The sequence below is a fragment of the Podarcis liolepis genome, assembly GCF_965112155.1.
Source record: "Podarcis liolepis genome assembly, chromosome: 1".
NCBI classification, from domain to species: domain Eukaryota; kingdom Metazoa; phylum Chordata; class Lepidosauria; order Squamata; family Lacertidae; genus Podarcis; species Podarcis liolepis.
The window spans coordinates 115,245,608-115,262,337 of NC_139554.1; the positions used below are offsets into that span (position 1 = coordinate 115,245,608).

The window sequence follows — 16,730 nt, forward strand, 5'->3', positions numbered from 1 at the left end:
TAAGAATCTATACATGAGGGATCTGATCTCTGTAAGATCTTTACATGTTCTTCTATCTATTCTATGCCTGGGAGGAGTTGAGGGTGTCAGCTGGAGGGGGAAGAGCTCAAGGGGGGGGGGGGGAGGACATTTGCTGCTTTTCCCACACTGTAGAGTCAGCACCCCACCTCTCCTAAATATAGCAATGAAATGTGCAAGTTCAGGACTGGCACAGCTGGGAAAGGCCTCACCTAAAAAGAAAGAAAAACAGTATTTTCCCCTTCACCTCTTCTCAACCCCGACTGAACAGCAATATAACACTCTTGGAAAAAAGCACTTTCAGGGACGGGGGGACATACTACATTTTGTTGCAGACCTGGTCCATGTTCACTACATACATGCAAAGCCTTATGGTGCCAATTTAAACAGTCCTGACTTGCTCCAAAGAATTCTGGGAGCTGTAGTCTTTTAAGGGTGCTGGGCGTAGTGAGAAGGCCTCTATTCCCTTCACAGAGCTACAGATTTCAGGGTTTATCTGTGAAGAGGGATTGTGTTGAAAGTTCGGAAAAAGTCAGAAGCCCAAGATAGTATAAGTTCCTCAGTTAAGTTTATTCAACATTTGTCAGTGACAACAGCTCACTCATAGGAACACAAGAACCAAACTGACTGGACAACACAATAATAAACCCCAGCGTGAACTGACCGTTGTCAGTTGACAGTGCACACGTTTACTTGCCATTAGAACGTTTGTCTACCAATGCTTATACGACTGGTTAGAACACGCCTTGTAACATAAAATGTGTTAAACCCAATACATAACAGATTGATTGTTAAACCACTCTGCAATCTGTAGCTCTCCTAACAGCTCCCAACATCCAGAGGTCTAGAGGGGAAGTCATGGCTGTTTCAAGTGGTATCATTGTTGGCATCTGCCTGTCTCAAGAGACCATAATGGACTGCACCGCTGGGGCTGAAGTCAAACCGCTGCTTTAGCAGCACCAAAGTGACCTTCCTGAGGCACAAGCCTGGGCATTGTGTATAGAGGTCTTGGGCTGCCCAGATGACAATACCCCCCACTCGGCCTCGATGATGTGCTCCAAAGGAAAGCAAAATGTTCGGCACCAGATTAGCTGCAGGAGTTGCTGAAAAGAGGCGTACAAGGCGTCATTCAACTGTCCTAGGGAGTCCACTCTGGATTTACGCCTTAGCATTTTCTTCTCCCAAAGATATCCCGCAAGGCAGCAGAGGTTTAGAGTCAGAGTTTTCCTTCTCCTACAGGGGTTACCTTCCCAAGTTGACAAATCCCATCTGCCCCTCACTTTCCTCCACAGCACATGCAAAAACTGCCTTCTTGACTGTTGGACCTGCTATTGTCTCATCTGCTCAATCCGCTGGAGCCTGTCTTCTTTGCATGCAGGGGAAGCCCCTAACTTGCAGGGAGGTTGAGACCCATTGGCTACCCTCACCTGGTTTAGCTGGCCAGCCAAAGCAGTTCCCGGGGTATGGCCACTGTCGCATCCTGACAGCTTCTAGGAGCCACGGGTGAGAGCTGAGTGCATGGTGGGGATCAAAGGTGGACAAGCTACCCCAGAAGGAGCATGACGTGTCCCCCACCAGAGGTCCTATCCTTCTTCTAACACCCGATATTGCTTTAAATATATGTTATGAATGTGGCCCTGTTGTGAGGCAGTATATCATGAGAGCCAGTGTGGTGTAGTGGTTAAGAGTGGTAGACTCGTAATCTGGTGAACTGGGTTCGCATCTCCGCTCCTCCACATGCAGCTGCTGGGTGACCTTGGGCTAGTCACACTTCTCTGAAGTCTCTCAGCCCCACTACCTCACAGAGTGTTTGTTGTGGGGGAGGAAGGGAAAGGAGATTGTTAGCCGCTTTGAGACTCCTTCGGGTAGTGATAAAGCGGAATATCAAATCCAAACTCTTCTTCTTCTATATTTTAATATTCATACAACTGAAACTTATGCTAAATCATTCCTGGCTTGTCTGACCCCAACTGGATCATTTATTCTGTGGGCAGTGGCCGCCCTCATACCATCTGACCCTCATAACTGACTAGAGTTCAGTCTGCAGCATCCTGCCAAACGGCGAGGATAATTTTACCACTCCCTTGATTCTATGAATTTCTGATTGCTATGTGGAAAAATGATCTTCAAAATGCATGGCAGGGTAATACAGGTGGCTGCCTGACAAAGCAGATACATGCAGATTGTGGTAAGTTACCAGTCTGATAAACGGCTGTCTACATTCACCTACACTGATGATAAAGCGAGACCTTTAATCAGTGTTGATGGAAGTCTGCAATTTTTATAAGCTTCACAGTACTTGCAAGCCCATAGGATAAAGCTAAAATCTGTTTAGTTTGGATGGTTTTCATAGGCCAACACCCACTGTTCCATTATGCACTGATCCAAGGTTCTGTGGTCTCCGGTGCACTTATTCATTTGCAGAAAAAAGGTGGGTAAAGCAGTTATATGCAGACAACGGAACAAACAAGATGACACAGAGTTATCCATGTCACTCAAGTGTAGATAAACTTATGCATGTATAGGAGCCCAGTATGCAAATACCATGCTACTTTGGTTCTCAAACGCCTTGGTACTCAAACAACTTGGAACCCAAACACTGCAAACCTGAAAGTAAGTGTTCTGGTTTGTGAACTTTTTTCCAAAGCCAAATGTGCTCCGTTTTGAGTGTTACACTTCTGTTTTGAGTTGCCACACTTGAGTGTTATGCTGAGGTCTGTCTGTTTTTGCTATCTATTTTGCGTTCTTGTGGCTTTTTTTGTTTTGTTTTTGCAACTGTGTGGAACCCAGTTCAGCTCCTGATTGATTGAGTTACTGCAGTACATTGTTTATTGCTTTCATTTTATGGATCAATGGTTTCGTTAGATAGTAAAATTAATGTTAAATTGCTGTTTTAGGGGTTGTTTTTAAAAGTCTGGAACGGATTAATCTATTTTACATTATTTTCTTTGGGAAAGCATGCCTTGGTTTTGGAATGCTTTGGTTTTGGAATGGACTTCCAGAATGGATTAAGCTTGAGAACCAAGGTACCACTGTACTATCTGGATCAGAGTGATTGTTTCACACCATTAACACTGGTGTCATGCCAATTTCCATTCATTGCCTCTTCATACCCAACCGTTTACCCTTTCCTTTTAATCTGAATATACACATATATTGTAAGGAAGATTTCTGCAAGTTAGGGGAGCTAATCAATAGTTAAGAACGGCAACGCTTCTTCTGTTTCCCAGGATCTTCTCCTATTCAGCCAATTTCCAGAAATCCTAATTTTTGCAAATATTTTTTTGATTTTTTTTTTATTATGACCCATTGTCGATTACTTCTGGATAAATGTGGATGCGATCATAATTAATACTGTTCTATCTTCAGATGTGCCTACCTTTGAGAAATTAGTAAAGTAATTTATCATGAGCAGATATTGTGTCCTACACGCAAATTTCAACTTTGTTCCAAAAGGACTGCAAGTTGCTCATATGATGTTGCCCTTTTTTTTTTTTTTTGCACCTTGGAGTCTGGTATATTTCTGACACACTAAGACTGGAGATAAGTACACTGCTTTCTTTTCACACACACTTCCACCTCTTCGTTCTGATAATGAATATTGAAGCTATTCTATGGAATCAGGTGATCAGCTGTAAGAATATACAGTATTCGTCTGAAACAAAAGAACAGTTGTGGTCAGTTTACGAACACCAGCAGCTGCTGTTACAACATGGTTACAAAATGACTACAACATGGGGTAGTGCTTTTTTAGCAATGTGTAGTAACAATTGCAGAGAGGGGTAAGAACACTTTTGGGTTCTGCAACCACACCAAACTTTAAAGCATGGGTAGATAAACTAAGGCCCGGGGGACAGATTCGGCCCAATCTCCTCAATCTGGCCCGCGGACGGTCCGGGAATCTGCGTGTTTTTACATGAGTAGAATGTGTCCTTTTATTTAAAATGCATCTCTGGGTTATTTGTGGGGCACAGGAATCCGTTCATTATTTTTCTTCAAAATATAGTCTGGCCCCGCACTAGGTCTGAGGGACAGTGGACTGGCCCCATGCTGAAAAAGTTTGCTGACCCCTGCTTTAAAGCACACCCCCCCCCCAATAATTATGGGAACCATAGTTCACTCCCAATAGACCTAAAATTCCCAGCACACTACCATTTCCAATATTTTTTTTTTTTGGGGGGGGGGGGTGGTGGAATGTTTTTCCAGTGTGTTCTAAAGGTGTGGTGTGTGCTGCTGGTAAACCAATAGTCCAGTGATACTGTAGATGGGGCACTACTAGATCTTATTATTATTTCATAAAACTTATATACTGCTTGATTGTAACAGAAAAATCCCTCGAGCGGTTTGCAAAGAAGAATATCATCATGTCAGCGAGCCTTATATGGTGCACTTGCCAAAGAACCAGTCCAGAGCACTTGGGGAATTTCCCCACCATGGTTTCCAACACAACATACTTTGGGGCTGAAATAATGACTTGCCTTAGGAACCCGATTACTTAATATATTTTAGAAGCCCTGCCCGACAAGTGACCCCAGTAATAAGGAGTCACTTTCCATTCCCTGCTGGCTCGGAATAAGTGTTTTGCTTGGAAAGCAGGCATTTCTAGCTAGTCAGCAATAAAAAGCGCCTTCGGAAAAACGTGATTTCACTCCTTCCTTCCACCTCCAGCTAGACGCGCGCTCTCAAAACTCCCGCGCAACATCCAGCAGCGCCCCGTCCTCCTCCCGCCCAAACTCAACGACCGGCAAAGGGGCGGAGCCTGATCTGGACGGGTGACAATAGCAGCGGCGAGGAAGCTACAGGCAGTCGTCTTATTCCCCCCCCTCCCGCGCTCACCTTCGCCCCGCCTTCCTCCCAATCCCGCTTGTTACGTTGGTTCCTTCTGCCCTCCCGCTCAAGAATCAAGCTCGACTCGTCCCTTTTGCCCGCTTCCGAAGGCAGCTTCAGCTTGGGCTCCAGAGCAGGCGCGGGCGTCTTAAACACAAAAACAAAACACGCACAGCGCGCGTTGCGTTGCGTTCCAAAAGCAGGTGTTTTTATTAGCCCGACCGCAGCGGCGGAGGAGGGGCGAAAAGCAATGGACCCTTTTTCCCTTTTCCAAGATGGCCGCTCTGCGCCCATTTCCCCTCTCCCCGTAGGACGGTCTCTCTACTACACACCGCCCTTTCCCAAGATGGCCGCGCTGCGTGCGTTGCCAGCGCTCGCACGTCGTTCCTGGATTTGAGGGACGGGGAGGAAGTTGGGGGCGGGGAGGGGGGCAGACGAGGCGGCGACGAGCCCCGTCCACCTCCTCCTCCTCCTCCTCGCGGCAGTGCGGCTTCCAGCGGGGCGGGGAAGGTGCGCGTTCAAAACCGAGGCGCAGAGAAAGAGGTGTGTTCGTGGCGTCTGTAGGAGGAACGAGCCTGGCTGAGGGGAAACTCGGAGGGGGAGAGAGGCAGGGGGAGGTCGTGTGGGAAACTGGTAAAAATAGTAGCCGAAGGCGGCCTGTGGAGCTCAGGGGGGGGGGGAGTGACGGGGGCAGCGGCTCAGGAAAGCAAAACAAGGGGAGTTGGGTCAGTCAGCTCGTCAGAATTCGGCCCAGTGAACCTGTTAAGGTCCACGTCCTGAGTGAGTGAGGGAGAGAGATTTGCCAGAGTATAAATACCTTCGCCCCGCCAGCGCCTGTCCTGATCATTAATCCTGAATACGTGGGAGCAACGTCAGCCCAGCAGCCCTAACCCAGTTTACCTGGGAGCAAGACCCATTGAATTCAATAGGAATAAAATATGGGGGGGGCGGTGCCAGGAACTCTTTGCATGTTTACAGGCGTGGATTTTAACAATTTCGCAGGCCTGGTTTTGAAAATAGATTTTGGGCCAGGGTGAGGCATCCTTGGTGATCACGTTTTAATTTAAACCCCAAAACAGCATGCGGCCTTTGCTACAGTTGCTTGGGGGAGTTTTCCTAATGGGCCACCATAACTACCTGAATTTCTCCCTCCTACCTATGTTTTAAAGGCGATCATAATCAGGGATCATTTGTGTGTGTGTGTGTGTGTGTGTCTGTACACACCCACACACCCACACCCACACAAATTATATAAATATATACACACACTATTTACACACACACACACACACACACACACATATATACACACACGTAACTGTGTGTGTGTGTGTGTGTGTGTGTGTGTGTACATACCTCTATATATGTGTGTATATATGGCCTTACACACTTCTGGTAAATTTTAAATGATTTGGCGTGTTTCACAGTTTATTTATTTTGTGTAAATGTGATGCAGCGAGGGGAGGAAAGTTTTGTAAGGAAGGATTCTGGTTGTGGTGAAGTATGCACTACATAGGCACCCCACCCCCATATCTCATACATTTTATGTGTTGTAGACCCAAATCTGGTTACTTAAGCATGAGGGCAACATTTGATTTTTCTGGTCTTGGGACTGATTCAAAAGGAAGAGCGTATTTTGGATTAGCTGCTGTCAAGTATAAAACATTGGTTAAGGGACCTTAAAAGTGTGTGTCGTTACTGGCTGAAACAAGTCACTGATTTTTATGGGGGTGTTTAGTGGTGGAGGAACCAGGAGAAGTCATCCTGTTTGGGCTTTCTGCCTTGGTTGGTGAGAAAAAAAACATTGCCCTATTCTTCCCAGTGAACTGCCTAGGCCCAAAGCAACCCCACCATTTTGCTTCTTTGTCACCCTGTGTGATTTTAAGATAGCATCTTATTAATTTTCAGTCTATAATTATAGTATCTGTCATGTCTTTGAGAACAAGTACAGGCATTTGGGGTCCACTCTGGAATTAGACATGTTATAATAGCTTAAATACATCATTTTCTTCTGCTTCTGGCATTGTTCCTTTGGGTTAGTAATTTACCCACTTCAAAGCTTACATGTTTTTTCAGTAATTGCCCAGATGTATTTTTGCTGAAATTGTGGCTTGGCAGTGATTTAAATACTCGAATAATGTTTTCTTCAGCATCCCAAACTATTTCTGACCTCACAAGGAATGTTCCCTGATGATGAAGTAAATGTTGAAAGTGTTGCAACTTGAAGATAAAAATGTAGGCTAGTGGATATGAAGGGAAACTATGTGTTAAAACTATCCGCTGCTCCTCAGCTGTATAGTTGCTTTAGTTTACAGCCTCCATGGCTACATTTTGTAAATACATTTTCGGGATAAGCTATGTATGGTTGGGAAGCCCTCGGTTTAGGGTAGCAGCCTTGATGATGATCCATTGATTCCTGAGTCCAGTAACAAGTGTGCAATCATAAATACCATATAAGGTTTAGTGTCTAATAATTCATGCAATGCAATTCTATACATGTTTGCTAAGAAAGAAGCAAGCTCTGTTGGGTTCAGTAGGGCTTAGTTAGAAGTGAGATTATATAGGACTGTAGCCTATCAGGAAGGAAAAATCTCTTCTTTTGTTTGTTTGTTATTTAATTAATTTTATTTATATTCCGCCCTTTCCCCAAACTGGGACTCAAGACAGCTTACAAAAATTCAAACAACATGGATAAAATAAAAAATATATAAATATATAAATGACAATGGTTAAGAAGTAGTTAAAAGTATTATAGAATTAAAACTATATACTGTAAAAGCAAATCTATGGACATACAGATAGTAAAAACAGCACAGCCCTTTTAAAATGTGTTTTGGGGGGTTATTGGGTTGTTGTTTTTATTTTTATTATGTATTTTGTGATTTTTTTATTTTGATTTTGTTCTGTGAACCGTCCTGAGACCTCTGGGTATAGGGCGGTACATAAATTCAACAAATGAATGAATTCTCTTTCCTTAAAAACAGCCAGTTCCCCCAATCCTGTCAGAATTAAACAGCCTTCATCTGCCAGTGGAAGGACAGCAAAGAGGGAGCCTGTATAGCTTCTTTAAGAAGGAAGTTCTAAAGTTGGGAACAGCCACCTAGAATGCCTTCTTCTCCCATCTTCCCACCAAATGTGCCTGTGAAGGTGGTGGGAGAAGGCCCTCTACTGAACATCTCAGAGCCTGGGCAGATCCTTCAGATAGCCTGGGCCTAAGCTGTATTTTTATATATATATAGAAAAGAACTCTTTTTGTTAGATGGATTATGATGATTTAGTTTAAGTTTATATTTCTGAGTCGTACAAATAATTATTATAAAATACCTGTTTTCATTTTTTGGGGGGTAAAGGTTAATGTTTGTGTAACATTAACCCCTCTCCTCATGTCTAAGAAAATAATTACTAGCCTTGAAACCTCCATGATTGATATTGTGTTCTTTTCTAGCATATGAATAAGTTTTGGTAGCTTTATCGGAATAAATCTGCATAGACTTGTTTTTAAAATTACCTTAACTTATAAAAGTTAAAAATGTTAATTTCTTGGACACCATCTAGGAAGATTTTCTTTCTTTTCATTCCTGCTGGCAATAAGACCACTGGTTTCTATTGTGAAAACACAAATAATTGCTCTGATCCTATTAGTTAGTGACTGACTGACAGCTCTATTCTATACATGTCTACTCAGAGGTAAGCCCCATTTATTTGGCTTACTCTCAGGTAAGTGTGTTTATGATTACAGCCTTTTGAGTGGCATGTGTAGGCTATTATGATACGATGTGGTGCTTTCTGTCCAGCTTGCAGAGAAACCCCCATGTCAGAAACCCTGTTCCACAATTTGCATTGACAGGTATTCTAGATTCTCTTGGCCATTATGCCAAGAAATTGAAGTACCATTAAAAATACTTTGAGGCAAGTGAATTAATTTGAGTTGTCTTACACCATATTTGCATTAATGGAAGTCTTGAATTTCAATAACATTTCTCTGATACTTGCACAAAGTTCATAATAAAATTAATATTGAAATTCTTGCAAAATATTATTCATTTCTTAGATATCTCATTGTAGATCTGCAGTTACTAATCCTAGTCACCTAACTGATTGGTAACGTGCTTTTAATTTTAAGATTTGCTTATAATTTATGGAGTAGAATTGTATAGTACTTCTCTGGCTATGTGGTATTGTAGGGTGTGGGTTTTCTAATGACTTCAGATTTGCAAAACAGAATATACAATCTGAAGCATAACATGAAACACATGTATGTTAAGTTAGAATGTGATGGAAAATATGGAAACTATAGGCCGTTTATGTTTTGTCATGTAATTGTGTGGGTGACTAGAATGCTGTTTGAAATATCTTTATACTTCTTGGATTACACTGCTGGTGTATTTTTAATTAAACACAAATGCTTTAATTCTAGCTGTGAATTCCATTACAAGACTGGTTATAAGTTACCAAAACGACCTGTCTTCACAAATATAGAAATGGGTGGAATCATTTCCAGATGGCGGGTAAGTAAATCTTCTCACCTAGAGGTGCACATTTTTGTAATGCAAGAACACTGTCTCAAATGCTGCTTGTAAGTAATTTGCTGTGATGCAGAGCAGAGTACAGAACTTGTTCGGCGTGCCTAGGTCAAGAAATTTGTCTTAATTTCATCGCACATATGGTACTTTATCAGTGTACTGGCTCCGTCTTAAGGTACTCCTATTTCTGTTTGAATGGTGTGCCTTCAAAACAAAACATGAGACCGAAATTTTGACATTGCAGAATGACTTCTCACAGGTCTCAAAATGTGCCCAAAGTAGCTGTCTTTTCCCCGAACGGTGGCAAGAATGCAAGATAAAGTTACCTGTACTAGGGCTGCAATTGCAAAACATAATCTGCTGTGCTGGGAAAGGATAGGGTAGAACAGGATAGACTTCTCCCTCCACCCAGCCCAAAATAGCTCCATCAGCCTCCAGCCATGGAGTGATGCTGTTGTCACTCCTCTGACGCAGAGCTCCTGGTTGTGCCTGCCAGTTGGGTTCCCACTGACAGTAGCCCATGGAAAGTACCAAAACGAGGTGTTCCAGGGGAGAGGGTGGGGCTGAGCTGGTTTGGGATCTGCTGGACCCTGGGTGTCCCCATTGTCACCACCCAATAGCATCAGGCCTGATTGTTATGCCAGCTTCGAGCGGGCCTAGTGTGGAGCAGGGGTTTATTTCCCCCCCCCCTCCAACTTCCACCCTGGCCAGCTTAGTGGCACTGCTGCTATACTCCTGTCATACCACTGCCTGACAAGAGATAGGATTGCACTCTTTGTAAGTTAAAGGCAGTGGGCTTAAGTATATTTTTTATTTTGTTGGGATTGTATTTAGTTCTATTTGGAGGAGATGCCTTGGGCAGAAGATCTGGAAGAGTATGCCATCAACAGTCAAGCACTAATTATGTAGCTGTTCATTGTCTATAAAAAAAGTAATTGTTGGCATGAAATCTGCTGAGTGTTCGTATGCCAGTTTTGTGACCTCTGAAAAATAGCCTGTGGAGCAGCACGGCCTTTCTGTTAATGAGAAGCCCACCTTTATTTGTTTTGGATCACATTTAACTGTTTTTGGACCATGAACAAAAAATAGTACTTGCTTAGTATTCAGAATATATATTATCAGTCAGCTTTATAAAAACACTGTAAAGTAGGCCATTATCATCACCCTTGTGTTACAGATCAGAGAGGGGGAAGGGGAGCTCTGGCTGCGAGGACAGTAGCTCGGATTAGAGTTGTTAAATCCCAATCCTGCTAAAATTAGTCAAGGTGATGGCCTGTTGAGAGCACCTGAATGAATTCCCTTGGTGTTCACGTGAATTGTCAATAAGATTGCTCTGAACCGGCATAGGTAAACCCTTAAATATCATTGGAAAGTAGCCTATTTCTCAGTTCAAGAAAGGAAAGGCTTGCCTCCATCATGAGCTGAGCATGTTCCAGCTTATTGGCCCCACTACCTCTGCTTGGGTCATCAGTGCATACTTCAATAGAAGGTGGAGATCCACGCTGGTTGGCAGTGGCTCTCTAGGATTTTAGACAGGGAACATTGCCAGTCCTACCTGGAAATGCCAGGGATTGAACCTGGGACCTGTTGCATGCAAAGCAGATGCTCTGTCACTGAGCTACGGCCCATAGCATGCGGCTATGTTATGGCTGTTCCTTGTGCCACACACTTTGAGAGCCTCTCTGGGCTATAAGCATTCTTTATAAACAAATAAGTAAGTTTTCTTTGGCACTGAGATTGAAAATGTAATTAAGTGAAAGCTGTGTCTACCTTGGTTAAGATACTTGTGGCTTACAGATGCTGCCTTGAGCACTGAAATATATAAATAATATATGACAATTCTTCCTATGCTTGGACATAAGGCAACAGCCTTCTTCTTAGTCATATAGAGAACATAGTGCTGTTGGTTTGCAGGTGTATTTTGTATATGTGGCGTATGTTTACCTAAGTGAGCAAATTCCATACTTCACTTACTCTAGAAAAGACTCATTGACTTAAATAAGGAATGAGGCTCCTTCATGCATGAAGGAAAAAGTATTTTTACTAAGGTACCAAGAAGATGTTAACACTGTTGTATGTGAGAATTTGCACATGGATTGATATGTGTGCATATTTGCCATATTTGCTTCCCTCCTCTTCCCTGAAGGAGCTCAACTCTATAGACTCATAACTATACACATAGTTGGTTCGTGTTCTGAACACTGCAGATAATACTGACATACTGGGAAACTTCAGTTGCTGAGCTGAGATTTGAACCCAAGTCTCCCTAGCCCAGGAGGGACGCGGGTGGCGCTGTGGTTTAAACCACAGAGCCTAGGGCTTACCGATCAGAAGGTCGGCAGTTCGAATCCCCACGACGGGGTGAGCTCCCATTGCTCAGTCCCTGCTCCTGCCAACCTAGCAGTTTGAAAGCGCGTCAAAGTGCAAGTAGATAAATAGGTACCGCTCCTGCAGGAAGGCAAACGGCATTTCCGTGTGCTGCTCTGGTTCGCTAGAAGCAGCTTAGTCATGCTGGCCACATGACCCGGAAGCTGTATGCCGGTTCCCTTGGCCAATAAAGCAAGATGAGCGCCGTGATCCCAGAGTCATTCATGACTGGACCTAACGGTCAGGGGTCCCTTTGCCTTTACTCCCTAGCCCAGAGCGCTGCCACTCTATAGTGCTGGCTATCACGTTGGAGAAAGAATCTTCAATTACTGCAGTCATTGTGTTTTTGCCCTGTTGATTACACAAGAAATTTATCTTACCAAAAATTACCCTCAGCACTGTTTATTGTAGGAATGTCAAGAAACGTACCACTGAACAGTCATGCTGCCAATGTCCCTTTCTCATTTGTTAGCGTGTTAAGGCATAGGACCCAATCACTTTTGTATGCTTGTGTGCAAGATCATGATGCAGTTTAGCAGAACTTTAAACATTTTCCAAATACTACAAGTTACCTGTTCCTCAATCTAGTTTATTTCCTTTTAATTATCACTGAGAGAGAAGGGGAGACTAGAGTGCATGTGTGTACACAGGTATGCATACCTGTAGTTGCCTAGGGTCCATGTTTGCGCATAGATGTCCCTTCCCATGAGATATTTTGCTGTAGAAGCAGGTGAAACCGTTTCCCCCGATTTCCCCCTGTAGATCCCTGTTCCCCTGAAAAGCTGCTTCAGAGGGTCAGAGGAGCGGCCAAGGTGAAGGAGGAACCGGTGCAAGTCACGCCTCCAGCCCATTCCTCCTGGACTGTCCATAGTATCTTAGCTCTTTCTGCCAATGCAAATCTGTCTCCAACCATAGTCTCATGTTCTCTATTTTTTTGCTTTTTTGTAGATTAAGATCAGGCAGGTACATTTTATCTTCAAAAAGACCATTGTGTTCTTCTCAAGTTTATTTTCACCTTCCTGTCCTGGAGTATTGAGCCAAAAACCACATTTATTTATTTTTTTGAAAGACCTAAGGACATTCAAACAATTTCAAGGAAGGTTCACCAGGTTCCTTCTTTCAGTTGCTTATTTGCAGCATGGTGGTGTGTTTGCTGAATTTGAATAAGCAGGGATGAGAGAACAAACTTGGAAAAATACATGCACCATGGTTTTATTATATAAAGGCTACTTTCAAATATGAGAATCAATTAAAAATTTCCCTGTGCTTATTTATTTTCTTTCCCCCTTTCTTCATCTGTTCATACATTTTCAGTTTCACAACTTTCTTCACTTCCTGGTGAACTTTCACATATTCTTAAATGATCTACTGCGTTTGTGCACCACATCTTTGATCCATAAGACCAATGCTGCTCTATGTGTGTATGGTATAGAATGTGCTACTCTTGAAATTCCTCCACTACTCTGTAAATATTGATGATGGTCTTCATATTGTGTTTCTTTCCTCATATAATCTGAGGGAGGGATATTTGATTATTGGAAAAATCATGGAGCTTTTGTTTTAAATGTTTCTCTTAAGTATGTTGTTGTTTGTCACTTGTGGCATATATCATGTTGGCATGATGTGACTGAGGAACTTGGGATGGTAATATTCAAAATGAGGTTTGAAGATATGTAGTGCAGTACTCTGTGTAGTGCTAATCATTACATTTTCCTACATATCTGATATTCAGTTGTTGGCTATATGTTTATTATTACTTAGATATTGAGGGCAAATTTTCACAGCTTTTTTTCTTTCCCTTGTAAGCAGACAAAGTCTTCCACAATAGAAGTATTGGAAAAAATAGATAAGGTATGTTTGATCTCTTATTGCTTGCCTTAAGAACTAAATCTAAGATTCTTAACATTCTTTCAAGTGTCAGCAGTTGCCTTTTATGGTTGGAATTGGACACTGTCAATACATTAAGGCTGGTTCTATGAAGGAATGGCAAATAGATCACAAATTTTAATATACTTGATATCAGCTGTACCTTCTCAGATAATCGGTTGTTAGGGGTCTAAAAATCTGTTCAGAAAGATCTGTTTTGGTTGTTGCGTTAAACATGCAGTTCATTTTAAACTATGGTTTAATGTGAATGAGCAACAAACTGAGACATGCTGCTGCTTAAGCCATTGTTTAAAAATTAGCTATTGTCTAAAGTGACGTGCAAACTGGGCTGATGTTTACAGCGTACATTATGTGGGTGCATATCATTGTAGACACTGACCATGATTCAAATAAGGGGGAAAGAGTGTGCAGGGAAACAGCAAACCAACTGCTGTTTTGGATGCTGTCCCTGCCACCCTTGTTTCAAATGCCAACAATTTAAGACAGGCATAGGCAAACTAGCTAACAGGACCAGTGGTCAGGGATGATGGGAGTTGTAGTCCCAAAACATCTTGAGGGCCAAGTTTGCCTATGTCTGATTTAAGACCATGCCTGCCCACCCACATAGTAATTGTTAGCACAGTCAGTGCTTAGAAGAACAGTCAACTCTCCTTTTAATTTACAAATGCTTACATGATCGTTGGTTACTCCAAGTAACTGGCTATTCACAAGCCTTATATGACAGCCAATGATACTTCCTAGGACTGCAGTTCCATCAAAATCGATGGAAACGGCTTCAAAGTAAAAATGGTTAGGATCAGGATGTTACATGGGGGCAGGAAATATTGGCCATCTGATGTACTGAGTCCACAGCGATTCTGGAAAATAACCTCACATGAAAGCTAAAACTTCACACTTTCCTTGTTTCTATCATTGTCCCGGGCATATTGTGTTATCCAGGACAGGAGATTTTTAAATTCAGCTTAATAGTACTTATTTTAGAAATAGGAAAAAATATAGTGAAAACCTTGGGTTGATAAGGCCAGCATAATTTCATTCATCTTCCTCCCAATCACAGGATTCCCTATGCTTCTCCCTGCTTCCCCATGCACAGTGTGCAGAAGATTGCCCTTGTGCGAGGGCTGTGCATGTGTGTTGCTGCACACCACTCACAGATCACATCATGCCTTAGGTTAAATAAACCAAGGATGTTAAGTATATTCATTACAGTACCTAGCTTCAGTCTTCTGTCTCAAAATAAAATGGCTGGAATGTACAATCTTGGCACATGAGGTTAAATGCTCAAAAGATTTGTTTTTAATTTACAGGATATCCAGGCACTAGAAGAGTTTAGAGAGAAAAACCAGAGGCAACAGAAGCTATGGGTTGGAAGGTTTATCCTCTATTCATCTGTTCTCTACCTTATTAGCTGTCTAATTATCTACTTGTGGTATCTGCCTGATGAGTGGACAGCAAGGTTCGTCATGACTCTTCCACTGTTTGCATTTCCGCTGATGTAAGTAAAACATGACTTCTTTGCAAGCTCCTTTTTTCTAGTGGTGATGCTTAGTGAGTTGTAGTACAGGGTGTATATATTTCACAGTTCTAGGGTTGTCATAATTTACAGGCGGTTTTTGAAAAGGTTAATGTAGCAGAATATCTCTACGTAAGAAGAGACCTGTGGATCAGACCAAAGCCTTGCTAGCACAGCATCTTGTCTTCCATGTTGTCTCACCGGATGCCTTTGGGAAGCCCACAAGCAGGATATGAGGGCAATAGCACTCTTCTGTTTGGGTACCCCAGAAATTGGTATGCAGAATTATGTTGCCATTTTCTAAGGTCCTCTATGAATTCGTCTAATCTTCTTTTAAAGCCATCAGAGTTGATGGCTGTCATTGAAATCTAAACTGGTGGGCAGATTTCTGAAAGAGCAGATTTCTGAAGTGTAAGGTGATTATTTTGATTTCTGAATAGCTTTTAAGTTAACCCATTTCAAGCTGCAACATCATTGTGCATAAAAGTTAATGAAACACATAATGAGGGCAGTTCAGAATATTGGACTGATGGACTTCGAGAAGATACAACTGGTGTGGGCAGAAAATATAGGCACTGAGGCAACCCTTTACAGAGTTTTGTTAATTTTGGCTTCCCCACCCTTCCCCCTTCAGACTTCCCCACTTAAATGAAATTAGGTTAAGAGTTGCATCCTGTTTTAGAGAGAAGGGGAAAGGTTACTCTGAGAAACTGGCCTCTACAATTTGCTTCCTCAATGCAGTCTGTTGTTTAAAAATTAATAATTCAGTATTCTAAGTTGTTTGACCACTTTATTTTATATGAGCTATTTTCTTGTTTGTTAGATGCCGGATCCAGGTCATCTTTGTTTGAGGATGCGGCAAATGCAAATCTGTATTGCTATTTGAAAAGTCCAGCATCCATGAACAGCAAGTGATTAGTTAGCAAAATCTACTCAGACTGACCCAGCTGGATAATCTGATCATAGGGACACTCCTTTGGCTTTTTAATGCATAGGAATCTAATGCTTATGTAACACAATTGGTTGCTTTTTGAGTCTCTTGTTACCAGTGAAACTATTTAGTGGGAAATTTATATTTCGAGTGTATCCATATTTTTACTTACCCTGCCTGGTCCAAGCCAAATTTATTTACATTTAATATTAGAGGACCTTTATAATGGTTGCCTCTGGGTATGAAATATTCTCCCCAAGGAAGCTAACCTGGTGCCCTCATAAGTTGTCTTTTCCGCACCAGGTTAAGTTTTTTCTGTTCTCTTAGTAGGCCTTTTAAGAACTTGTTTCTAAGTCCCTATGCTATGCTTGGTAATTTAGTGTGCCTTTGAAGCTTGTTTTAGTTTTCTGCTGTATTTGGTGTATTGCTGTGCTGGTTTTGTATTTGTCTGTTATGCTGGTTGTCTCTTGTAGTACGGTTTTATTATTTTCAATTTTTGCAAAGCACCTTATGATGCAATAATTTTGCACACTTTTGTTAGCAATCTGTTTTGACACAGACCTTTCAGAACTTATTGTTAATGGCGGCATATAGGGAGCAAGTGTCCCCTGAACACTTCCATGTTGATAATTAATGCGAAGGGTGTGTTGTCACTGTTCAAAAC

General features: G+C 42.2%; 1 protein-coding gene across 4 annotated transcripts in view; it reads left to right on the forward strand.

Annotated features, from left to right (window-relative positions):
* The first annotated feature begins 4,932 nt into the window (after positions 1-4,932).
* LNPK (lunapark, ER junction formation factor) overlaps positions 4,933-16,730 on the forward strand; it is a 40,992-nt gene continuing 29,194 nt past the window's right edge. The window contains exons 1-5 of one of the 4 annotated variants that reach the window (XM_083469475.1): positions 5,156-5,388; positions 6,996-7,070; positions 9,261-9,353; positions 13,542-13,586; positions 14,930-15,117. In XM_083469475.1, the coding sequence (XP_083325601.1) occupies positions 9,327-9,353; positions 13,542-13,586; positions 14,930-15,117 (260 nt within the window). In that variant the 5' untranslated portion in view covers positions 5,156-5,388; positions 6,996-7,070; positions 9,261-9,326. Of the gene's footprint in view, positions 5,389-6,995; positions 7,071-9,260; positions 9,354-13,541; positions 13,587-14,929; positions 15,118-16,730 lie in introns of all 4 variants that reach the window. The other 3 variants (XM_083469477.1, XM_083469474.1, XM_083469476.1) reach the window with 3 other exon arrangements.